Source organism: Rhinoraja longicauda, chromosome 28, assembly GCF_053455715.1.
Source record: "Rhinoraja longicauda isolate Sanriku21f chromosome 28, sRhiLon1.1, whole genome shotgun sequence".
In the NCBI taxonomy this organism is placed as follows: Eukaryota; Metazoa; Chordata; class Chondrichthyes; order Rajiformes; family Arhynchobatidae; genus Rhinoraja; species Rhinoraja longicauda.
In genome coordinates this window covers 30263694-30287664 of record NC_135980.1, presented here as the reverse complement: position 1 = coordinate 30287664, position 23971 = coordinate 30263694, and the positions used below count along the sequence as shown (strand labels likewise).

At 50.0% G+C, this 23971-nt stretch overlaps 1 protein-coding gene across 1 annotated transcript in view; it reads left to right on the top strand.

Annotated features, from left to right (window-relative positions):
• The window catches only part of ccdc124 (coiled-coil domain containing 124), a 46529-nt gene extending 26489 nt beyond the window's left edge, over positions 1-20040 (top strand). The window contains exons 3-5 of the mRNA XM_078423786.1: positions 7362-7548; positions 8995-9106; positions 18173-20040. Coding sequence (XP_078279912.1) covers positions 7362-7548; positions 8995-9106; positions 18173-18410 — 537 coding nt within the window. The 3' untranslated portion in view covers positions 18411-20040. The remainder of the gene's footprint in view (positions 1-7361; positions 7549-8994; positions 9107-18172) is intronic.
• The last annotated feature ends 3931 nt before the right edge of the window (positions 20041-23971 follow it).

Below are 23971 nucleotides of genomic sequence, written 5' to 3'. Positions count from 1 at the left end.
ATGCTGCCTGTCCCGCTGAGTTACTCCAGCATTCTGTGTCTCTCTTCAGTGTAAACCAGCGCCTGCAGTTTCTTCCTACACATGGTTGGATGAAATGAATGGAAATGAAATATCTTTATTGTCACTGTGCAAGTACAACAAGATTAAGATTGTAACCTCCGTATCGATGCTATAAAAATCAATAAATAAGGTAAAAATAAAAAATAAGGTTGCTGGTACAAATCGAAGGTATTTATTCACAAAATGCTGGAGTAACTCAGCAGGTCGGGCAGCATCTCAGGAGAGAAGGAATGGGTGACATTTCGGGTCGAGACCCTTCTTCAGACTGACCCAAAACATCACCCATTCCTTCTCTCCTGAGATGCTGCCTGGTCTGCTGAATTACTCCAGCATTGTGTGAATAGGTCTTATGGGGGCATTTCGCAGACTGATTCAGTGCAGTTACAGCTCATGGGGAAAAGCTATTTCTCAGTCTGGAGGTGGGGGTGTAGAAGGCCTTATAACATCTGCCAAACGGAAGGAGTTCAAACAGACGGTGGCACGGGTGTGTGGGGTTCCTCACAGATGCTGGTGGCTTTCCTGAGGCACCGTGTGTTGTAGATGTCCTCCAGGGCTGGGAGCTGTCTCCCAGTGATCTGCTGTGCTCTGGAGACAACCTGCTGAAGAGCTCTCATCTCAGCCCCAGAGCGGCGGATACAGCACACAGAGAGGCAGTTTGTGCGGATGCTCTGTGTGGTGCAGCGGTACAAAGTCACCAACATTCGTTGGGGCAGACCAGCTTTTTTTCAGCATCCTGAGGAAAAACAGGCGTTGCTGTGCTTTATTGACCAGTGCAGATGATGTAGGCACTCTCCTTCGAACTGCAAATATAGAGGGGAGGGATGAAATGGCCGTGATCCAGGTGCAGCACAGGGAAGAGACCAGGGGGAGAAAAAAGGAAAGGTGGGGGGTTATTTGTTGGTTGGTATCCAATGTTCATACCTCTTGGGTTGGAGTCTAGCCAAGCAGAGCATGAGGTGCTGTCCTCCCTGTTTGCATGAGGCTTCACTCTGGCTCACTCAAGATCAATTTATTGTCACATGGACCAATTAAGGTACAGTGAAATTTGAGTTACCACACAGCCATACTAAGTGAAAAGCAACACTTTGCCACACAGCCACATAAAGTAACATTCAACATAAACATCCACCACAGCGGATTCCACATTCCTCACTGTGATGGACAATAGGTGCAGGAGGAGGCCATTCGGCCCTTCGAGCCAGCACCGCCATTCAATGTGATCATGGCTGATCATTCTCAATCAGTACCCCGTTCCTGCCTTCTCCCCATACCCCCTGACTCCGCTATCCTTAAGAGCTCTATCTAGCTCTCTCTTGAATGCATTCAGAGAATTGGCCTCCACTGCCTTCTGAGGCAGAGAATTCCACAGATTCACAACTCTCTGACTGAAAAGGTTTTTCCTCATCTCAGTTCTAAATGGCCGACCCCTTATTCTTAAACTGTGGCCCCTTGTTCTGGATGCAAGGTAATAAAGTTCAATCGCCTTCCTCTTTGTTCACCCGTTGGTCGGGGCTGTTGAACCGTCTGCAGTCGCCACTGCCGACTGTCCGAGGCCCTCGTGTCGGAAGATCAGTGTGGGAATGGGAAGGGGAGTTGAGATGGTTGGCGACCTGGAGATCCAGCAGGCCTCACTTCACCCAGGGCACGTGTTCATCCAAACAGTCACCTTGTGTAACCTTGGTCTGACCGGTGTGAAGGAGGACACATCGGGAACACCAAATACAATATCGGAGGTGCACACAATCCTGGATCTCACCTGGGTGGACTGCGGGGGTCCTGGATCTCACCTGGGTGGACTGCTGGGGTCCTGGATCTCACCTGGGTGGACTGCTGGGGTCCTGGATCTCACCTGGGTGGACTGCTGGGGTCCTGGATCTCACCTGGCTGGACTGCGGGGGTCCTGGATCTCACCTGGGTGGACTGCTGGGGTCCTGGGCGGACGAGGGAGGAGATATCAGACAGTTGTTGAACCACCCAGGGTTGCAGGGGAAATTATCCAGGGAGCAGGTAGTTTGGGTGGGAAGGGATGAATGAACCAAGCAGTTAAGGAGAGATGAGGAGTCTCTTATTCTCACACTTTTTGTCTTTTCATCTCTGACCGTAGTCCAACCATCTGCTTACCAACCCTCCCCCCGCCCCCTCACCAGTATCCACCTATCACTTGCCAGGCTTTGTGCTGTCCCCACCTCTCTACCAACGTTCTTCTGCACGCCCCACCCCACCACCAACGCGATCAGTCTGAAGAAGAGTCCCGACCTGGAACGTCACCTATCCATGTTCTCCACAGATGCTGCCTGACCCACTGAGTTACTCCAGCATTCTGTGAAACGTCACCTATCTATGTTCTCCACAAATGCTGCCTGACCCGCCGAGTTACTCCAGTACTTTGTGTCTTTTTATTGTAAACCAGCATCTGCAGTTCCTTGTGCCTCGATTAAAATGGGATCCTTCTGAGGGCTGGCATTGGTCTGATGGTCCAAGTAGCTGCTTCCAATCGAATGATAAATGAGGATGATGGGGTTTATTCAAGGTGGGCTGAAAGTGGGGCTCAACCCACCCCTGGGAACTGAATACAGTTCTGCCTAGAGCACCAGGGGAAGGTCATTCTGGTCTCGGCAGAGCATAGTTTTACCAAGAATGATTCCTTTAGTTGATGAGAGATGGAGAAAGACTTTGTCTAGCAATCAAAAGGGTAGAAGCTCGTGGATGACGATACTCCACCTATTGCAGGGTCCCATGAGCTAGCATCACAGTTGATTAAACAACCAGCTCATTCGTGTTCCAGGAGCAGAATTAGGCCATTCGGCCCATCCAGTCTACTCCGCCATTCAGTCATGGCTGATCTATCTTTCCCTCTCAACCCCATTCTCCTGCCTTCTCCCCATAACTCCTGACATCCCGTACTGATCAAGAATCTGTCAATCTCCGCCTCAAAAATAACCACTGACTTGGCCTCCACTGCCTTCCACAGATTCACCACCCTCTGGCTAAAGAAATTCCCCCTCAACTCCTTCCAAAAGGTGCACCCTTTTAGTTACTCTCCCACTAGTGGAAACATCCTCTCCACATCCACTCTATCCAGGCCGCTCACTATTCAGCATTGACCATCTGGAGCACTGAGGTTTTCAGAAGGCTGCCATTCCCCCCCCTCACCTCCCCTCCCACCTCCATTTGCTGCTTGTTACACTAATGGGAAGCACGTTTCCTTATTCATTACGGAACCTGGGTCTTTAAAAAGCAGGGAATCCAAGAGTCAGGTTTCGTGTTACGTCCAGCCTTTTGTGCAACTGAATCCTTCCCTTCATGAATATCCAATGCATTCTCCAAGTGCCCTCTCCATGTTCCCTCTTCACCAAATTAAAAAGCTGCAATCCAACCCAGACTGGGCACTCTGCCCTCCCCCTATCATCCTCGAGCAACACTTCCTTGCTGCTTCCTCCTTTCCCCCCATCTCCGCTGCTCCTCATTCACCATCAAAATACACTTTGTCAATGACCAGCCCTTTTTGCTTTTAAACATAAATTTACATTTTTAATGTGCCTTTTGTCATCCTCAGAGATGCCACTGAAGTACTCATCAGTTGCAGGAGCGGTATTGGGCCATTCGGCCCATCTTCTACTACCCCCATTCAATCATGGCTGATCGGTCTTTCCCTCTCAACCCCATTCTCCTGCCTTCTCCCCACAACCCCTGACACCCGCACTAATAAAGAATCCATCAATCTCCACCTTAAAAGTATCCATTGACTTGGTCTCCACAGCCTTCCGTGGCAATGGACTCCACAAATTCACCACCCTCTGACGAAAGAAATTCCTGCTCGTTTCCTTTCTAAAGGTACATCCTTTAATTCTGAGGCTGTGGCCTCTGGTCCTAGACTCTCCCACTGGTGGAAACATCCTCCCCACATCCACTCTCTCCAGACGTGGAGCGTGGAGTTTGCGCATTCCGATCGTGACAATTTCCTCCGGGTGTTCTCCGGTTTTCTCCCACGCCCCAAAGACATGCGGTTCAGTAGGCCTCTGCAAACTGCCGCAAGTGTGTAGGGAGTGGATGAGAAAGTGGGATCGAGGACAGGATCTAGGATCAATAGACAATAGACAATAGACAATAGACAATAGGTGCAGGAGTAGGCCATTCAGCCCTTCGAGCCAGCACCGCCATTCAATGCGATCATGGCTGATCACTATCAATCAGTACCCCGTTCCTGCCTTCTCCCCATACCCCCTCACTCCGCTATCCTTAAGAGCTCTATCCAGCTCTCTCTTGAAAGCATCCAACGAACTGGCCTCCACTGCCTTCTGAGGCAGAGAATTCCACACCTTCACCACCCTCTGACTGAAAAAGTTCTTCCTCATCTCCGTTCTAAATGGCCTACCCCTTATTCTCAAACTGTGGCCCCTTGTTCTGGACTCCCCCAACATTGGGAACATGTTATCTGCCTCTAATGTGTCCAATCCCCTAATTATCTTATATGTTTCAATAAGATCCCCCCTCATCCTTCTAAATTCCAGTGTATACAAGCCCAATCGCTCCAGCCTTTCAACATACGACAGTCCCGCCATTCCGGGAATTAATCTAGTGAACCTACGCTGCACGCCCTCCATAGCAAGAATATCCTTCCTCAAATTTGGAGACCAAAACTGCACACAGTACTCCAGGTGCGGTCTCACCAGGGCCCGGTACAACTGTAGAAGGACCTCTTTGCTCCTATACTCAACTCCTCTTGTTACGAAGGCCAACATTCCATTGGCTTTCTTCACTGCCTGCTGAACCTGCATGCTTCCTTTCATTGACTGATGCACTAGGACACCCAGATCTCGTTGAACTCCCCCTCCTCCTAACTTGACACCATTCAGATAATAATCTGCCTTTCTATTCTTACTTCCAAAGTGAATAACCTCACACTTATCTACATTAAACTGCATCTGCCATGTATCCGCCCACTCACACAACCTGTCCAGGTCACCCTGCAGCCTTATTGCATCTTCCTCACAATTCACACTACCCCCCAACTTAGTATCATCTGCAAATTTGCTAATGGTACTTTTAATCCCTTCGTCTAAGTCATTAATGTATATCGTAAATAGCTGGGGTCCCAGCACCGAACCTTGCGGTACCCCACTGGTCACTGCCTGCCATTCCGAAAGGGACCCATTTATCCCCACTCTTTGCTTTCTGTCTGTTAACCAATTTTCTATCCATGTCAGTACCCTACCCCCAATACCATGTGCCCTAATTTTGCCCACTAATCTCCTATGTGGGACCTTGTCGAAGGCTTTCTGAAAGTCGAGGTACACCACATCCACTGACTCTCCCTTGTCAATTTTCCTAGTTACATCCTCAAAAAATTCCAGTAGATTTGTCAAGCATGATTTCCCCTTCGTAAATCCATGCTGACTCGGAACGATCCCGTTACTGCTATCCAAATGCTCAGCAATTTCGTCTTTTATAATTGACTCCAGCATTTTCCCCACCACTGATGTCAGACTAACTGGTCTATAATTACCCGTTTTCTCTCTCCCTCCTTTCTTAAAAAGTGGGATAACATTTGCTATTCTCCAATCCACAGGAACTGATCCTGAATCTATAGAACATTGAAAAATGATCTCCAATGCTTCCACTATTTCTAGAGCCACCTCCCTAAGTACTCTGGGATGCAGACCATCAGGCCCTGGGGATTTATCAGCCTTCAGTCCCATCAGTCTACCCAAAACCATTTCCTGCCTAATGTGGATCAGGGGAGGAGACAGGTTCAAGGTGACCGGGAAAAGATTTAATAGGAATCTGAGGGGTAAATTTGTCACATAAAGGGTGGTGGGTGTATGGAACAAGCTGCTGGAGGAGGTAGTTGTGGCAGGGACTATCCCATCGTTTTAAGAAACATTATCTTATCGAAACGTATAAGATTATTAAGGGGTTGGACACGTTAGAGGCAGGAAACATGTTCCCAATGTTGGGGGAGTCCAGAACAAGGGGCCAAGAATAAGGGGTAGCCCATTTAGAACGGAGATGAGGAGAAACTTTTTCAGTCAGAGAGTTGTGAATCTGTGGAATTCTCTGCCTCAGAAGGCAGTGGAGGCCAATTCTCTGAATGCATTCAAGAGAGAGCTGGATAGAGCGGGGATAGAGCAGGAACGGGGTACTGATTGAGAATGATCAGCCATGATCACATTGAATGCCGAATGGCCTCCTCCTGCACCTATTGCCTATTGTCTATTTAGACAGGCACATGGACAGGACAGGTTTGGAGGGATATGGACCAAACGCGGGCAGGTGGGACTAGTGTAGCTGGGGCATGTTGGGCCGGTGCGGGCAAGTTGGGTGGAAGAGCCTGTTTCCACACTGTATCACTCTATGACTCTGTGGGATAACGTAGAGCTGGTGTGATTGATGGGCTGGCATGGGCTTGGTGGGCCAAAAGGCCTGTTTCCATGCTGTATATGTAAACTGAACAAAAGCGCAGCCACTAATATAATGTATGGAACATGATGTTCCACAATCAGTAACGTGACATAAATTGCTCATCTATTTTTGATGACAGTTGGTTGAAAAGTCAGCGTTGGCCAGGGCAGTGAGCAGCAGAGTTGGCAACTGTCAGCGTTGGCCAGGGCAGTGAGCAGCAGGGTTGGCAACTGGCCCGTATTAGCCGGGACATCCCGTATTTTGGACTAAGCTGGTTTGTCCCGTATTTGGACCGCCCTTGTCCCGTATTAGGCCCGGGGGTCACTGTAGGACGGGACAGTGTAGGCTAGCGGAGTGTGTTCGGGGAGCGGGGCCGAGTGTCTTCGCCTGACGGAGGTTGCGTAGCAACCCGCCTCCCGGCCCGGGCGGCCGCCGTTGGTGGAGCGGGAGCACGTGGCCGCTGGCTGGGTGAGGTCACGTGGGGCGCGGGGCGGTGACGTCACCTTGTCCCGTATTTGGGAGTGAGGAAGTTGGCAACCCCTAGTGAGGAGGGAGATTATGGTCTTCGAAACAGCGCAGAAGAATCTTTTGCATGCACTATTTTAAAGGAATATCCTAGTTGTAATGGCTCCTTCAAGAATCTGACCGTGCAGCATTGCATACAGTAATCTGGATGATATTAGTCGGAGAGTTTGGACACTTTGAGGCAAGCACGTTACTCACAGAATGAAGCCGACACTTGCGTTAGTGTGGGGCATTGATGCTAGGTTTGTGGAGAGAGCAATGGAAAGGTTGCTGCACTGCAGTGCTTTATTTTGTCTGTTGTACTGCAGCCTTTTTGTGCTGTTGCCCAATTGCAGTTTTGACCTCTCTCTCCCCCCCCCCCTTTTGGCCTCCAGGTTGAGAAGGAGAAGAAACGGGTGGATGTTCTGGAGCGGAAGAAAGAGATCCAGCGGCTCCTGGATGAGGAGGGATGCAGCGTGATGGCAAAGACCAGCAAGGCGCCGCCCGCCAAGATAACCCGGGCTCAGATAGAGGTGTCGGGGAGGAAGGAGAACGCGGGACAGGCTGCAGAGGAAGTCAAGGGTACGTGGCCACCCCCTGCCCGCTTGTTGTACCATCAGGGCAGCACGGTGGCGCAGCGGTAGAGTTGCAGCCTCACCGCGCCAGAGACCCGGGTTCAATCCTGACCACGGGTGCTGTCTGTACAGAGTTTGTACGTTCTCCCCGTGACCGCGCGAGTTTCCTCTGGGTGCTCCGGTTTCCTCTCACGCTCCAAAGACGTGCCAGTTTGTAGGTTAATTGGATTCATTAAGTTGTAAAATTGCCCCTCGTTAGGTTAGCGTACGGGGCGATCGCTGGCAGAGATGAACGCGGTGGGCCGAAGAGCCTGTTCCCGTGCTGGTTTAAGTCTAAAGAATCTCTAAAGTCTAAATCAGCTTCCATTGCAGTTCCGTCGTGGCCCATTACTACATGAAACCTTGGCTTGAGCTTGCTCCCACTCTCCTGAAATGTAAATTGTTCACTCGCATTGTCAACCCCTTTCACAGTACAGTCATTCCCATATCTCTAGATCCATGACAAGAAAGTACTCTGTCGGATAAGATCTGCAGATGCTGGTTTAAATCGAAGGCAGACACAAAATGCTGGAGTAACTCAGCGGGGCAGGCAGCATCTCAGGAGAGAAGGAATGGGTGAGGAGGAATCGCCACAGAGGGGGAGCAGTGAGAGAGAGCAGTTGCTGAACTCTCGTTGGAGAGAGAAGGAGGGTCTCAACCAAAATGTCACCTGTTCCTTCTCTCCAGAGATGCTGCCTGTCCCGCTGAGTTACTCCAGCACTTTGTGTCTATCCTCCAGAGACTCGTTACATATACCTACCACCCTGTGCGGGGAAAAATAAAAGTTGCCCCTTAGGTTCCTATAAAATTCCCTCACCCAAAACCTGTGTCCTCTGGTTGTTGATTCCCCTACTCTGGGTAAAAAAAAACATCTATTCCTCACATCATCATCAGCGGTCACTGGAAGCGAGCATGACTGTCCTCTCCATAGGGTCGGACGCCTGTGCGTGACTTTGCTTAACGTGGGGAGACTGGTGCACAGACAGCCACCACACGGTCCTTGACAGATCTGGGTCAGGATCCAGTGGCGTGGAGTCCAAGACGACCGGAGACCCTTTTCTGCCGCAGCCTTCATCCATCCGCCTTCCCAGCCGTTGTGACGCTCCACTAAAGTCAGCCATCATCCTCCCTCCCTCCGCCTGTTCCACCGTTGAGGTCTTGGTTGGATCACTCTTTGTCAGGGACCTCCCCCTCGACCTTACTGCCATGGGTGACCCTACCAGGAGCGTAGCTCCACACGGCATCGCTCTCAGAATTTCAGGACCACACAAGCTTCCCCACCACCACAAGGCGACAATACACGGAGAGGTGATCTTATACACGTCTATAAGATCACCCCTTGTCCTCCTGCGCTCCTAGGAATAGAGTCCTGTGGTTGACCCACAGGTTTGTGATTTTTCTTTTTAAATTGCAGAGAAACAATTGAGCCACCTCGAGGTGCCATTAGAGGAGAACGTGAACCGCATAATGCCCAGCGAAGATGACATCGATGCCAGGACCATAGAAGATGCCATTGCTTCCCTCAGGTAAGAGGGTCAATGCCGACCCATGTGCCATTAGGCCAACACGGTGTCTGCCATGTGCAGAGTTGGCAAGGGCATCTACACCGACCAGCCAAAACATTATGACCTCATCAGCCAAAACATCATGACCACCTGCCTAATCTGCTGTTGGTCCTCCGTGTGCAGCCCCATACGCAGCAGGGTGCGATGCACTGTGTATTGTGACACATTCCTCCCGTGACCACCATTAACATTTTCTGTGACTTGTGCCACAGTCGACCTTCTGTCGGTTCGGACCAGACGGGATAGCCTTCGTTGCCCTCGCGCATCGATGAGCCTTGGGCGCCCAACACCCTGCCTGTCGCCGGTTTGTGGTTTGTCCCTCCTCGGACCACTGTCGGTCGGTATTCACTACTGCTGACCGGGAGCACCCCACAAGCCTTGCCGTTTCAGAGATGCTCTGACCCAGTCGTCTGGCCATAACAATCTGGCCCTTGTCAAAGTCGCTCAGGTCTTTACTCCTGCCCATTTCTCCTGCACCCAACACATCAACTTCAAGAACTGACTGTTCACTTGCTGCCAAATATATCCCACCCCTTGACAGGTGCCATTGTAACAAGATAATCAATGTGATTCACTTCGCCTGTCAATGGTCATAATGTTTTGGCTGATCGGTGAATTCAACCAGCTGAAAAACAGTTAGAATTTTGCCTTCCTCCTCTGTAGTTATTTCTCGTGGCCCCTTGCATTCCCTCTCCCTCTGCCCCTCCTCCACCCTATCATCCTGCCAGTTCCACTGTTTGCATCCGTATATCCCTTCATTATCACCTCTTCCACGGCAAACAATGGACCATTGTGGGCTCCACCTTTCCCTGACCATCGGTGCCGGCTCTGATTTGTTCTGAACATTTTCATACCACTATTTTCCCTCTCCCCCGACTCTCAATCCGAAGACGGGTCTCGACCCGAAACGTCACCCATTCCTTCTCTCCAGAGATGCTGCCTGACCCGCTGAGTTACTCCAGCTTTTTGTGTCTAGCTTCGAAGTTTACATGTGTTGGGGCCATTGATCCAATCAAGCCCCAGTCAGTCCCTCAGTTTTAACATGGAATTTCTACGGTGACTGGGAGGTAAAAGACGAGGTGTGATTTTATTCAATGGCGGGGCAGACACCACGGCTGAAAGGCCTCCTGCTTTATCTATTCATGATGTTCTCATTCCATCTTATCTCCAGTCTCACCTCTCCAGTTATTCTTCACAGGCCCATTGAGGAATAGATCGGGTAGATGCACAGAGTCTTTTACCCAGAGTAGGGGAATCTAGGACCAGACACAGGTTCAAGGAGAAGGGGAAAAGATTTAATAGGAATCTGAGAGGTATCTTTTTCGCACAGAGGGTGGTGGGTGTATGGAACGAGCTGCCAGAGGAGGTAGTTGAGGCTGGGACTATCCCATCGTTTCAGAAACAGTTGGACAGGTACATGGACAGGACAGGTTTGGAGGGATATGGACCAAGCGCAGGCAAGTGGGCCGGTGTGGGGGAGTTGGGCCGAGGGGCTTGTTTCCCCACTGTATCACTCTATGACTCTGTGACTCTACAGATTTTGTAATGTTATCTGCCACTCTTCCTACCGCAGCGGGGCAGCTGAATGTTTAGGCATTGACGTTACAAAACTGAGTGGTTTGCGGAGCTCCGAGCGTCCTCGCTCTGATGACCGACGTTGGTTATGCCAAGGTCCCCCTTCAGCACGGCGGCGCAGCGGTAGAGTTGCTGCCTAGCAGCGAATGCAGCGCCGGAGTCCCGGGTTCCATCCCGACTACGGGCGCCGTCTGTACGGAGTTTGCACGTTCTCCCCGTGACCTGCGTGGGTTTTCTCCGAGATCTTCGGTTTCCTCCCACACTCCAAAGACGTACAGGTCTGTAGGTTAATTGGCTTAGTAAATGTAAAAATTGTCCCTAGTGGGTGTAGGATGGTGTTAGTGTGCGGGGAACGCTGGTTGGCACGGACCCGGTGGGCTGAAAGAGCCTGTTTCCGCGCTGTATCTCTAAACTGAACTGGAAGGTTGCTGTTTCTGGGCTTGTCTAAATTCTTTGCTGTCTTGCATAAGTTCACAAGTTTAATTCAGTTTAGAGATACAGCGTGGAAACAGGCCCTTCGGCCCACCGAGTCCGCCCTGACCAGCGATCCCTGCACATTAACACCACCCTACGCACACTAGGGACAATTTACGTTTATACCAAGCCAATTAACCTGCAAACATCTTTGGAGTGTGCGAGGAAACAGGAGCACCCGGAGAAAACCCACGCAGGTCACGAGGAGAACGTACAAACTCCGTACAGACAGACTCGTAGTCGGGGTCGAACCCGGGTCACTGGCGGCGTGAGGCAGCAACTCTACCATTGAGTCACGTGTTGCTCAAGTTCATTAGTCGTAGGAGCAGAATTAGGCCATTCAGCCCATCAAGTCTATTCCACCGTTCAATCATGGCTGATCTATCTTTCCCTCTCAGCCCCATTCTCCTGCCTTCTCCCCATAACCCCTGACACCCAGACTAATCAATAATTTACCCATCTTCGCCTTGAAGATATCCATTGTGGATGCTGGCCAGGCCATCACACAAACCATCCTCCCTTCTAATGACTGAATTTCTACCTCACGCTGCCTCGGCAAAGCCAGCAGCAGAGTGAAGGACGAGTCGCACCCTGGCCACTCCCTCTTTGATGGAATCTTTGATGACCCTCGAACTATGCTGGACCGGACTTTGCTGGCTTTATCTTGTACTAAACGTTATTCCCTTATCGTGTATCTTTTACACTGTAAATGGACCGATTGTAATCGTGTGTTTGGTCTTTCTGGCTGACTGGTTAGCATGCAACAACAAGGCTTTGCACTGTACCTCGGTCGGTACTCGTGGCAATAAACTCAACTATAAATCTGGTGAGAGCTAGATAAAGCTCTTAAGGATAACGGAGTCAGGGGGTATGGGGAGAAGGCATTGAATGGTGGTGCTGGCTCGAAGGGCCTCCTCCTGCACCTATTGTCTATTGTCTTTTGTCTATTGGTGGCTTGGTCTCCACAGCCATCTGTGGCGCTCCTGTCTCGCGCACCTTGGAAGGTTAATTATTCGCTGCCCACAGATTTGTGGTCACCCCAGGGTTGGGAGGGTGGGGGAAGAACATCGCACTCCGCTGCATAATGCATCCAAGCAAATCATGATTAATCCAGCAGTAATGGTCCCCGTGGCGTTAAATTGACTGGAGTTTCAGGTGACTAAAAACTAATCTCCCAACTCTCAATGAATCATTCGATACACTGTTGTATCCATCTGCCCAATTAGTGAGGCTGATGTGACTGTTCTGCAATGTATCTCTGTTTATCTGTAATATTTAACTCTCAGTGTAGGAAAGAAAACTGTAGATGCTGGTTAAAATCGAAGGTGGACACAAAATGCTGGAGTAACTCAGCGGGTCAGGCAGCATCTCGGGAGAGAAGGACTCCGAGTCTGAAGAAGGGTCTCGACCCGAAACGTCACCCATTCCTTCTCTCCCGAGATGCTGCCTGACCCGCTGAGTTACTCCAGCATTTTGTGAAATAAATACCTTTGATTTAAACCAGCATCTGCAGTTTATTACCACTGAGTTACTCCAGCATTTTGTGTCCACCTTCGATTTTAACTCTCAGTTTAACAAAGACCCAACAGAATTGTGCACTTTTCAATTTTCTGCCCGGGATCTGTTGTTTTAACGCATGGCTTTGTGATAATTGATTAGTAAACGATTGAACTTGGGTCAGCACATATTGATTAGTGCTCAGAGCTAATCAATGGTTATCAATGCCAGTGATAGATCTAACCTTACCAGAACCATACCCCACTGTTCATGGTGACAGCTGTACCCAAGTGTCACGCGATGATTGAACTACTCCACCAATGCGGTCTCCCAAAGTTAATGCACTTTCATTGGTGTTAAAGCACAAAAGCAGGCCATTTAGCTCATCACAGCTGTAGGAAAGAACTGCAGGTGCTAGTTTAAATCGAAGGTAGAATCTGAAGAAGGGTCTCGACCCGAAACGTCACCCATTCCTTCTCTCCGGAGATGCTGCCTGACTCGCTGAGTTACTCCAGCATTTTGTGTCTGTCATCATAGCTGTGTCAGCTATTTGAAAGACTTTTTTTATTAGTCTCACCACTGTCTTTAGGAGTGGCACGGTGGCATGCAGGTTTGTAGGTTGATTGGCTTGGTACAAATGTAAATCGTCACTAGTGTGTGTAGGGTAGTGTTAGTGTGTAGGGATTGCTGGTTGGTGTCGAAGTCTAAAGAAGGGTCTCGACCCGAAACATCACCCATTCCTTCTCTCCCGAGTCTCTGCCTGACCCGCTGAGTTACTCCAGCATTTTGTGTCTACCTTCATATAAAAGTTTGCTGTGTTAAATCATTTCTGGTTTCCTTCATTTTTCTTTGCCGGTCTACTCAATCTTTGTCCCTTCTGCTGTTGTAAACACTTTCTCCTGAATCGCTCAGTCAGAATATCTATTGATTTTGAATGTGCATTATTAATGAGGTATATTATTGTTTAAGCTGAAAATGTTAGGGAGGTTTCTGAAGAAAACAAACTCCTTAAATATCTCCAAGTAATTGAAATTCCCATCCACTGGGTCATTCTGGTGAATCTTGTATAAGTTCTCGATTCGGATACAGCGTTCATTTTCTGTCCGTGTGTTCAGTGGGCTATTTGTTTCTCTGTCTCTGTTGGTCTAAAATAACTGCAGGCAAAACCGGAGACCGTGAACAGCAGTGGTAGCGCTGGCTGGTTTGATGAGAGGCAGCACGTGCACACGTTCACACATATGTCTACACGTGAAACCTGCTTGCCACTATCTCTCGCACATATCCGCACACAATCTGAAGAAAGGTCTTCACCCGTCCCTTCTCTCCAGAGACGCTGCCTGTCCCGCTGAGTTACTCCAGCATTTTGTGTCTGTCCCAGGTCTAGACAGTGTACAGGATGATCGCTGGTTGGCAGGACTCGATGGGCCAAAGGGCCTGTATCTCTAAAGTCAAATGTATATAGTCTTTCCAGGTGAGACAGAGGTTCACCTGCACCTCCTCCAACCTCATCTATTGCATCCGCTGCTCCAGATGTCAACTTATTTACATCGGCGAAACCAAACGCAGGCTCGGCGATCGCTTCGCTCAACACCTGCGCTCGGTCCGCATTGACCAAACTGATCTCCCGGTGGCCCAGCACTTCAACTCCCCCTCCCATTCCCAGTCTGACCTTTCTGTCATGGGTCTCCTCCAGTGCCATACCGGAAATTGGAGGAACAGCACCTCATATTTCGCCTGGGCAGCTTGTAGCCCAGTGGTATGAACATCGACTTCTCAAACTTTAGATAGTTCCTCTGTCCCTCTCTTCCCCTCCTCCTTCCCAGATCTCCCTCTATCTTCCTGTCTCCACCTATATCCTTCCTTTGTCCCGCCCCCCTGACATCAGTCTGAAGAAGGGTCTCGACCCGAAACGTCACCCATTCCTTCTCTCCTGAGATGCTGCCTGACCTGCTGAGTTACTCCAGCATTTTGTGAATAAATACCTTCGATTTGTACCAGCATCTGCAGTTATTTTCTGATACATAGTTGTGGGTAGACACAAAATGCAGGAGTAACTCAGCGAGTCAGGCAGCGTCTCTGGAGAGAAGGAACCCCCTTCCCAGTTGTCCCACTGGCCTTCCAGTCTCCTACTACATCCTATTTTTGTCCCGCCCCCTCCCCTGACATCAGTCTGAAGAAGGGTCTCGACCCGAAACGTCACCCATTCCTTCTCTCCAGAGATGCTGCCTGACCCTCTGAGTTACTCCTGCATCTTGTGTCTACCTTCGATTTAAACCAGCATCTGCAGTTTTCTTTCCAAACCATGTACACCTGTGTTTGCAGTCATTCTCATAACTACCTGCTCGACCCTGCCTGCACATCTGCTTGGCAAGCAGTGCACACTATAGGCCAGAACTGGAGGACCACAACCTCCAATTCTGCCTGTGTAGCTCTCAACCCAATGGCAGGATGATTGATAGGCCCAAAGTGCTGGAGTAACTTGACAGGTCACCCTGAAGAAGGGTCCCAACCCGAAACGTCACCTATCCTTTTTTCCAGAGATATTGCCTGATCAACCCGTGCAGTTAGAACACATAGAACACATAGAAAATAGGGGCAGGAAGAGGCCATTTGGCCCTTCGAGCCAGCACCGCCATTCATTGTGATCATGGCTGATGATCCACGATCATCACGGTGGCGCAGCGGTAGAGTTGCTGCCTTACAGCGAATGCAGCGCCAGAGACTCAGGTTCGATCCTGACTTCGGGTGCCGTCTGTACGGAGTTTGTACGTTCTCCCATGACCTGCGTGGGTTTTCTCCGAGATCTTCGGTTTCCTCCCACACTCCAAAGACATACAGGTATGTAGGTTAATTGGCTGGGCAAATGTTAACATTGTCCCTAGTGTGTGTAGGATAGTGTTAATGTGCGGGGATCGCTGGGCGGCACGGACCCGGTGGGCCGAAGGGCCTGTTTCTGCGCTGTATCTCTAAATCTAAAAAAAAAATCTAACCTGTGGTAGACACAAAATGCTGGAGTAACTCAGCGGGTCAGGCAGCATCTCTGGAGAGAAGGGATGGGTGACATTTCGGGTCTCGAGTTACTCCAGCATTTTGTTGTCTACCTTCGATTTAAACCAACATCTGCAGGTTTTTTTTCCTATCACTGTGCCTGCCTTCTCCCCATATCTCTTAATTCCATTAGCCCCTGAGCTCTATCTATCTCTCTTTTAAATTCATCCAGTGATTTGGCCTCCACTGGATTCTGTGGCAGAGAATTCCACAATTTCACAACTCTCTGGGTGAAAAGGTTTCTTCTCACCTCAGTTTTAAATGGCCTCCCCTTTATTCTTAGACTGTGTGGCCCCTGGTTCTGGACTCCCCCAACATTGGGAACATGTTCCCTGCTTCCAGCACGTTGTGTCTATCTTTGGTATGAGCCAGCATCTGTAGTTCTTTGATCCTCCAGGTAGGAACATTGTATTCTCCAATTTTAGGTAACTAGTAAACAAAGTGCCCTCCACCCCCTCTTTGTTTTTCCACCCCTTCTCTTCCCTCTGCCCCATCTGGATGCACACCCATTTGTCCCGTAATCACACGCTCCTTTCCCCTTCTCCCCCTCCTCCCTCGCCTCCCCCTCCCCTCCCCTTATCCCCCCCCCCCCCAACTCTATCCCTTCCTCTGGCACCTCGTTTCACATCTCATCTCTTATCTCTTTATCTCACAGGCTTTTGTTTCCTTCATCTCTGGCTTTGGTCCATAGTTCTGCCAATCGACCCATTCACTCGTCACTTAGATAGACACAAAATGCTGGAGTAACTCAGCGGGACAGGCAGCATCTCTGGAGAGAAGGAATGGGTGACGTTTCGGGTCGAGACCCTTCTTCAGACTTATCCCACTTATCCCAGCTTTGTCCTGCCCCTATCTGTCTGCTGGCTTCCCCCCCCCCCCCACACTACCATCCATCTGAAGAAGGGTCACCTATCCACATCTTCTCCACGGATGCTGCCTGACCCGTTGAGTTACTCCGGCACTCTGTGTCTGTCGCAGTGCGCAGTGTTTCAGTTTCAGTTTTCGTTTATTGTCACATGTACCGAGGTACAGTGCAAAGCTTTTGTTGCGTGCTAACCAGTCAGCGGAAAGACAATACGTGATTACAATCGATCCGTTTACAGTGTACAGATACACGATAAAGGAATAATGTTTAGTGCAAGGTAAAGCCAGCAAAGTCCGATCAAAGATCTTCCGAGGGTCATCAAAGACCATCAGAGGGAGTGGCCAGGGTGAGACTGGTCCTTGATTATGCTGCTGGCCTTGCCGAGGCAGCGCGAGGTGTAAATGTAGTCAATTCACTGTAAATTCTTGCGGTCTTGGATGGAGCTGTTCCCTAATCAAGCTGTGAGATGCATCCCCATAAATTGCTTTCTACGGGCATCTGTAGAAGTTGGTGAGAGTTGTTGGTGGGGTGGGGGAGGGGGACATGCCAAACTTCCTAAGCCTTGTCAGGGAGCAGAGGCATTGGTGTTAACTGAGGGTGACAAAAACATTTTCACCCAGAGAGTGGTGAGTCTGTGGAATTCTCTGCCACAGAAGGCAGTAGAGGCCGATTCACTGGATGTTTTCAAGAGGGAGTTAGATTTGGCTCTTGGGGCTAATGGAACCAAGGGATATGGGGAGAAAGCAGGAACGGGGTACTGATTTAGGATGATCAGCCGTGATCATATTGATTGGTGGTGCTGGCTTGGAGGGCCGAATGTCCTACTCCACCTATCTTCCATGTTTCTATGTAACCAGATGGGCTAGGTGGCACACATAACATGCACTGCCTGGTCACATTTCTAATGTCCAGCGAGCGTTCAATCCCCACCAACTTTCTGCAATCCATCCGAGCCCAGTTGAGTTTGGGTGAAGTGTACAGATAATTAACGAGAGGGCATCCATTTGCTGAGGTGATTTTACTGTTAAGGTTTAAAAAAAAATCAATAATAAACTTTATTCCGAATACAAAAATGCTGGTTTAAACCGAAGATAGACACAAAAAGCTGGAGTAACTCAGCGGGTCAGGCAGCATCTCTGGAGAGAAGGAATGCGTGATGTTTTGGGCTCTTCAAGAAGGGGATCTCAACCCAAAATTCCTTCTCTCGAATTATTAAAGGATTGGATAGGCTAGATGCAGGACAAGTGTTCCCGATGTTGGGGGAGTCCAGAACCAGGGGTCACACAGTTTAAGAATAAGGGGGAGGCCATTTTGCACCCAGAGAGTTGTGAATCTGTGGAATTCTCTGCCACAGAAGGCAGTGGAGGCCGATTCACTGGATGTTTTCAAGAGAGAGTTAGATAGAGCTCTTCGGGCTAACGGATTCAAGGGATATGGGGGGAGAAAGCAGGAAGGGGGTACTGATTGTGGATGACCAGGCATGATGGTATTGAATGGCGGTGCTGGCTGGAAGGGCCGGGTGGTCTACTCCTGCACTGATGTTTCTATGTTTCCTGCTCTGCTTCCAGCACGGGTGAGTACGTGGACCACCACCCGGAGAGGCGTCTACGGGCCGCCTACGCCACCTTCGAGGAAACCAACCTGCCGCGCTTGAAGAAGGAGAACCCCAACATGCGGCTGTCCCAGTTCAAGCAGATGCTGAAGAAGGAATGGATGAAGTCTCCCGACAACCCGCTGAATCAGCCGCACGGGGCCTACAACGACAAGATCGAGCGGGCAGCCTCGGCGGGAGACCGCCCGGCCTGAACCTCAAGCTCAACCCCGAGCTCCGCGCGGACTTCCACCCGACCGCCCGCGTGAATGTGACATCAATTAGGCAACTTCATTAAAAAACAACAACACACACAAAGCAGCATAAAATAAAGCAAACTGTCTAACCCACCCCTGCCCCCCCCACCCCACCCCCCCAACCCCCGCCCCCAGGGAGTGTGGAGTGTATTGCACAGACAGTTTATCCCTCGTCCATCTGTCTACTGCCCAGATACCTGTCTCTGTGCCGTGTTGAGCTGTGCTTGAAGCCTCTTGAAGCCTCGGTTCCCCTCCGTCCCACTCCCCCCCCCCCCCATCGTTAGCCTCTGCACCATCAGCAGGCAATCGTGGCGGGACTTTCCTTGGCAAAAGTGTGTTTGTGTTAGATCATTGAAACCATAGTTGAAGCCCTGGGAAGTTGGATGACGGGGGGGTGATTTTGACGACCCGCGTGATGAAGTGCGAAGGGGGAAGGGGTTTAACCTGTGTCAGGGTGACCGTAATCAGGTTAAAGTTAAACTGGGGAAGATGCTGAGTGCAGGGTCTTGGCGTGCAGGGTCGGGGTATCAGGAGCGCTGGGTTTGGGAGGAGGGGGGTATCTTGGTCACTGTGTGGGAGGGTCATTCAAGTTGGGTTGGAGGGTGTGGGGATCTGGGGCCTATTGGAATCCTGTTGCAGGAATCAGTGCGATGTGCAGCTGCTTGGTGTGGCTCCTTTATGGAGTGCATTCTTGGTTTTGCAACGGTATCATTGATGAAGGTCTAAGTGTCCGAGAGGTTTGATGGGGAGATTTCGGGGATGAGAAGGGAAGGCAGTGACTATTGAAGGCAGCACTGAGCCCCGTGTGACTTCTGACCCTGGCTTTAGTTGAAGTGCTTGGCCGAGTGTGCCATCGGTCGTGAACGTGGGTGAGAAAGAAGTCATGGAATCTCCCGCTGAAGATCGCAGCTTCTGCAGCTACGTTCCTGGGTGTTGAGGCTGGTTCTTGCTCGGTGGAAGTGAAGTTCCGCAGGGTTTTGAATCTTCCCGTGTAGGCTGTGTTTGAAGGGATTGGTGGCTGATGTGAGTGAACGTTTTGACCCCTGAATTTCCCACGGCAGAAAACACACTAGCAAGCCCGCGTCGCACTGCAGTGAAGGGTGGTGGGGAACCAACCGCTCGACACTGTTTGCCCTGTCCCAGTCCATCCTGCGTCTTCTGCCCCATCGTGTTGCTCTCCATGGGCCACTCCTGCCACGCCGATAGCTGAAACTCCACGGTTACACTGCGACTCTGCCCGGCTCCGACCGGCCAGATCGTTTGTCTCCCCCATTTGGCCCCCCAGAAACGCCGGGAATCGTGAGGCCGAATTTTAACTTGCGTTTTAAATAAAGGCGAGATTGAGTAGCTGGCATGGTCAAACTACAGCAGGTCCTGCTTGCATGGTGAGTAACCAACAACCAACTTCCCACTTCCATCGGTCTTGCCAAAGACTGACACGGAGACCTGTTTGGCAAGAATGTGGTGACAGAATTTACACACAGCATGAAACGCATCTCAACCTTGGACTGGGGAGGGATGGATGTCACAGGGGTGGAGATCGTTCAACGCAAAGCGATTTCTCAGTTAAATTAAACGCTAAATTGAACCATTTGATCTTTGTGTGTGATTGGGCCATGTTGCAAGTTCGCAAATAAAGAAGCACTTAAAATCGAACCCAAAGAGAACTCGAGTGTCACAGTCTTCAGTCTTGAATCGGAAGTCTTTTGTGGTGATGACAAAATGTGTAGGAAGGAACTGGAGTTTAGAAGGATGAGAGGGGATCTTATAGAAACATATATAATTATAAAAGGACTGGACAAGCTAGATGCAGGAAAAATGTTCCCAATGTTGGGAGAGTCCAGAACCAGGGGCCACACAGTCTAAGAATAAAGGGGAGGCCATTTAAAACTGAGGTGAGAAAAAACGTTTTCACCCAGAGAGTTGTGAATTTGTGGAATTCTCTGCCACTGAGGGCAGTGGAGGCCGATTCACTGGATGAATTTAAAAGAGAGTTAGATAGAGTTCGAGGGGCTAGCGGAATCAAGGGATATGGGGAGAAGGCAGGCACGGGGTACTGATTGTGGATGATTAGCCATGATCACAATGAATGGCGGTGCTGGCTTGAAGGGCCGAATGGCCTCCTGCACCTTTTTTCTATGTAACTGCAGATGCTGGTTTACACCAAAGATGGACACCAAATGATGGAGCAACTCAGCGGGACAGGCAGCATCTCTGGAGAAAAGAAATAGGTGAAGTTTCGGATCTGAAAAAGGGTTGTGACCCAAAAACGTCACCTAATCCTTTTCTCCAGAGATGCTACCTGACCCGCTGAGTTACTCCAGCATTTTGTGCCTATTTTTGTGGTGATATTGTGGATTTGAAGGGAGAGGTGCCTGTGTGGCCGCACGGAGGTCCCTTCTGATTTCTGATGCCCGGTGTCCCATGAGAGACACTGAGGGGAGACACATGACAACTTAGAGACAAACTCTCTTAATTCTGTGCCTTCAACCGTGCCCAGGTGTGGGGAGAATAGGTGTGATAGTTGTGCTCCTGTAATGGGCAGTGTCATGAATGGGTGAGAAATAGAAAGGGAATTAAATACCATTATCGGGTTGGGGGGGAGATGGGAGGGAGGGGAGGGGAGGGAGGGGAGGGAGGGGAGAGTGGGGGAGGAGGGAGGGAGGGGAGGGGGTGGAGGGGAGGGAGGGGAGAGTGGGGGAGGAGGGAGGGACGGGAGTGGGGGGTAGGGGGGAGGAGAGGGTGCTGCACCAATGCAGGAGAGGTTTGGGCCCAACGGATCCACTTGGTCGAGTATACCATAAAGCTCCCCCTACACCGCCCTGTCACAAACTCTTACCTCTGGGACAAAGCAAGTTGGATACAGAACAAAATATTGTGCAGTTAATATTAAAGGGGCCAGGTACAACACTCGTTGGATAAAGAGCGGGGCAGCACGGTGGCGTAGCGGTAGAGTTGCTGCCTCACAGCCCAGTGGCCCGGGTTGAATGCTGACTATGGGTGTTCTCTGTACGGAGTTTGTACGTTCTCCCCGTGACTGCGTGGGTTTTCCCCGGGTGCTCCAGCTTGCTCCAACACTCCAAAGACACAGCTTTGCAGGCTAATTGGCTTTGGTAGAAATTGTAAATTGTGGAACTCATTGCCACGGAGGGCTGTGGATATTTCTAAGGCAGAGATAGACAAATTCTTGATTGGAACAGGTGACAAGGGGTATGGGGAGAAGGCAAGAAAATGGGATTAGGAGGCAGAGATCAGCCATGATTGAATGGAGGAGTAGACCCGATGGGCCGAATGGCCTAATTCCACTGCTGGAACTTGCCCCTGGTGTGTAGGGTAGTGCTAGTGTTCGAGGGCCGCTGGTCGGCACGGGCTCGGTGGGCCGAAGGGCCTGGTTGTACCGGGGCTGTATCTCTGAACTAAAGCTCTTAAACTCAGAGACGTTTTCCCTCTGGAGAGGGAATATCTGGGACTGAACGTCTGAACTAGTTTGAAGGATTGTGCAGAATGGCCAGAGAGGCAACAAATGGCTACGTGGGGGGTAGCTCCGGCAACCAAGTGTGAATCCTCTTGCCCGAGCACAGTGCTCTTGTGGCTCAGGAGCGGCAAATGGGTGCTGTGAATGAGACGCTGAGCAAGAATGAGGACAGAAATCATCTCCATTCTGTGAATCTGTGTCAGAGTATTGCCGGGAGTGTTGGAGATATATATATATATATATATACATAATGTGATATGATTTACCAGCACTCTGGATTAAGATTGCACCATTGGAGCTGAATGAGAAGTGACAAACCTCGCTGTGAGTTTCTGGTTCCCACTATAAACTCCATTCACCAGTAGAATGATGGTGCCACTTGTGATTGGCAGGCCAATCCCCACTTTCCTACCTCCCCAATTTTTCTCAGAATTCATTCTAACTCTGGGAAAGGAGGAAAGAATGTTAGGTGACGGTGCGGCGTGGTGGCGCAGCGGGTAGAGTTGCTGGCTCACAGCGCCGGAGACCCGGGTTCCATCCTGACTGCGGGTGCCGTCTGCACGGCCGCCATTGGTGGAGCGGGAGCGCGTGGCCGCTGGCTGGGTGAGGTCACGTGGGGCGCGGGGCGGTGACGTCACCCTTTGTCCCTTATTTGGGAGTGAGGAAGTTGGCAACCCCTATGAGGGGCAGGAGTTTGGTGTGTGAAGACCGAGTGAGTTGTGTGATATCTTTACTGATTTAGGGCTTTGAACCAAGGCAAGATATCCTGCTGGTAATCCTTAATCTGAAGAGGTTTTAGTGCAGATGATGTAAGGCCAGATGTAGGTCAAGAATCCTTGAAATCAAAGGTGAACACTTTTAAATCAAAGTGTTGCTTAAATAGAAGATAAACTAGGTTAGTAGGCACAGATGATGTGAGAATAGGATGGTGCAATTTAGGGTAAGGGCAACTCATTTTTGGATGACCTTGGTTTTACGGAAAGTCAAATATACAAAATCATGAGAGGAATAGATCGGGTAGATGCACAGAGTCTTTTACCCAGAGTAGGGGAATCGAGGACCAGAGGACACAGGTTCAAGGTGAAGGGGAAAAGATTTAATAGGAATCCGAGGGGTAGCTTTTTCACACAGAAGGTGGTGGGTGTACGGAACAAGCTGCCAGAGGAGGTAGTTGAGGCTGGGACTATCCCATCGTTTAAGAAACAGTTGGACAGGTACATGGACAGGGCAGGTTTGTAGGGATATGGACCAAGCGCAGGCAAGTGGGACTAGTGTAGCTGGGACATTGGTGGATGGTGTGGGTGAGTTGGGCCGAAGGGCCTGTTTCCACACTGTATCAATCTATGACTCTAAATGAGTCATGTAGACAGGAGTGTAATGAATCAGTAGTAAAGAAAACAAACTCAATGCTAGCATTTATATCAAGAGGGCTTCTGTACAAAAACAGGGATGTAATGCTGAGGCTCTACAAGGTGCTGGTCGGGCCGTATTTGGAGTATTGTGACAAATTCTGGGCCCCACCATATCTGAGGAATGATGTGCTGGCTCTGGAGAGGGTCCAGAGGAGGTTTACAAGAATGATCCCAGGAATGAGTGGGTTAACTTATGATGAGAGTTTGTCGGCACTGGGCCTGTACTCGCTGGAGTTGAACGAGGGGGGACCTCATTGAAACTTACAGAATAACGAAAGGCTTGGATAGAGTGGATGTGGAGAGGATGTTTCCACTAGTGGGAGAGTCTAGAACTACAGCCTCAGAATTAAAGGACGTTCTTTTAGGAAGGAGATGAGGAGGAATTTCTAGTCAGAGGGTGGTGAATCTGTGGGATTCTTTGCCACAGAAGGCTGTGGAGGCCAAGTCAGTGGATATTTATAAGGCAGAGATAGATTCTTGATTGGTACGGGTGTCAGGGGTTATGGGGAGAAGGCAGGAGAATGGGGTTAGGAGGGAGAGATAGATCAGCCATGATTGAATGGCAGAGTAGACTTGATGGGCCGAATGGCCTAATTCTGCTCCTATTCCTTATGGCCTGATGACCTTATGAA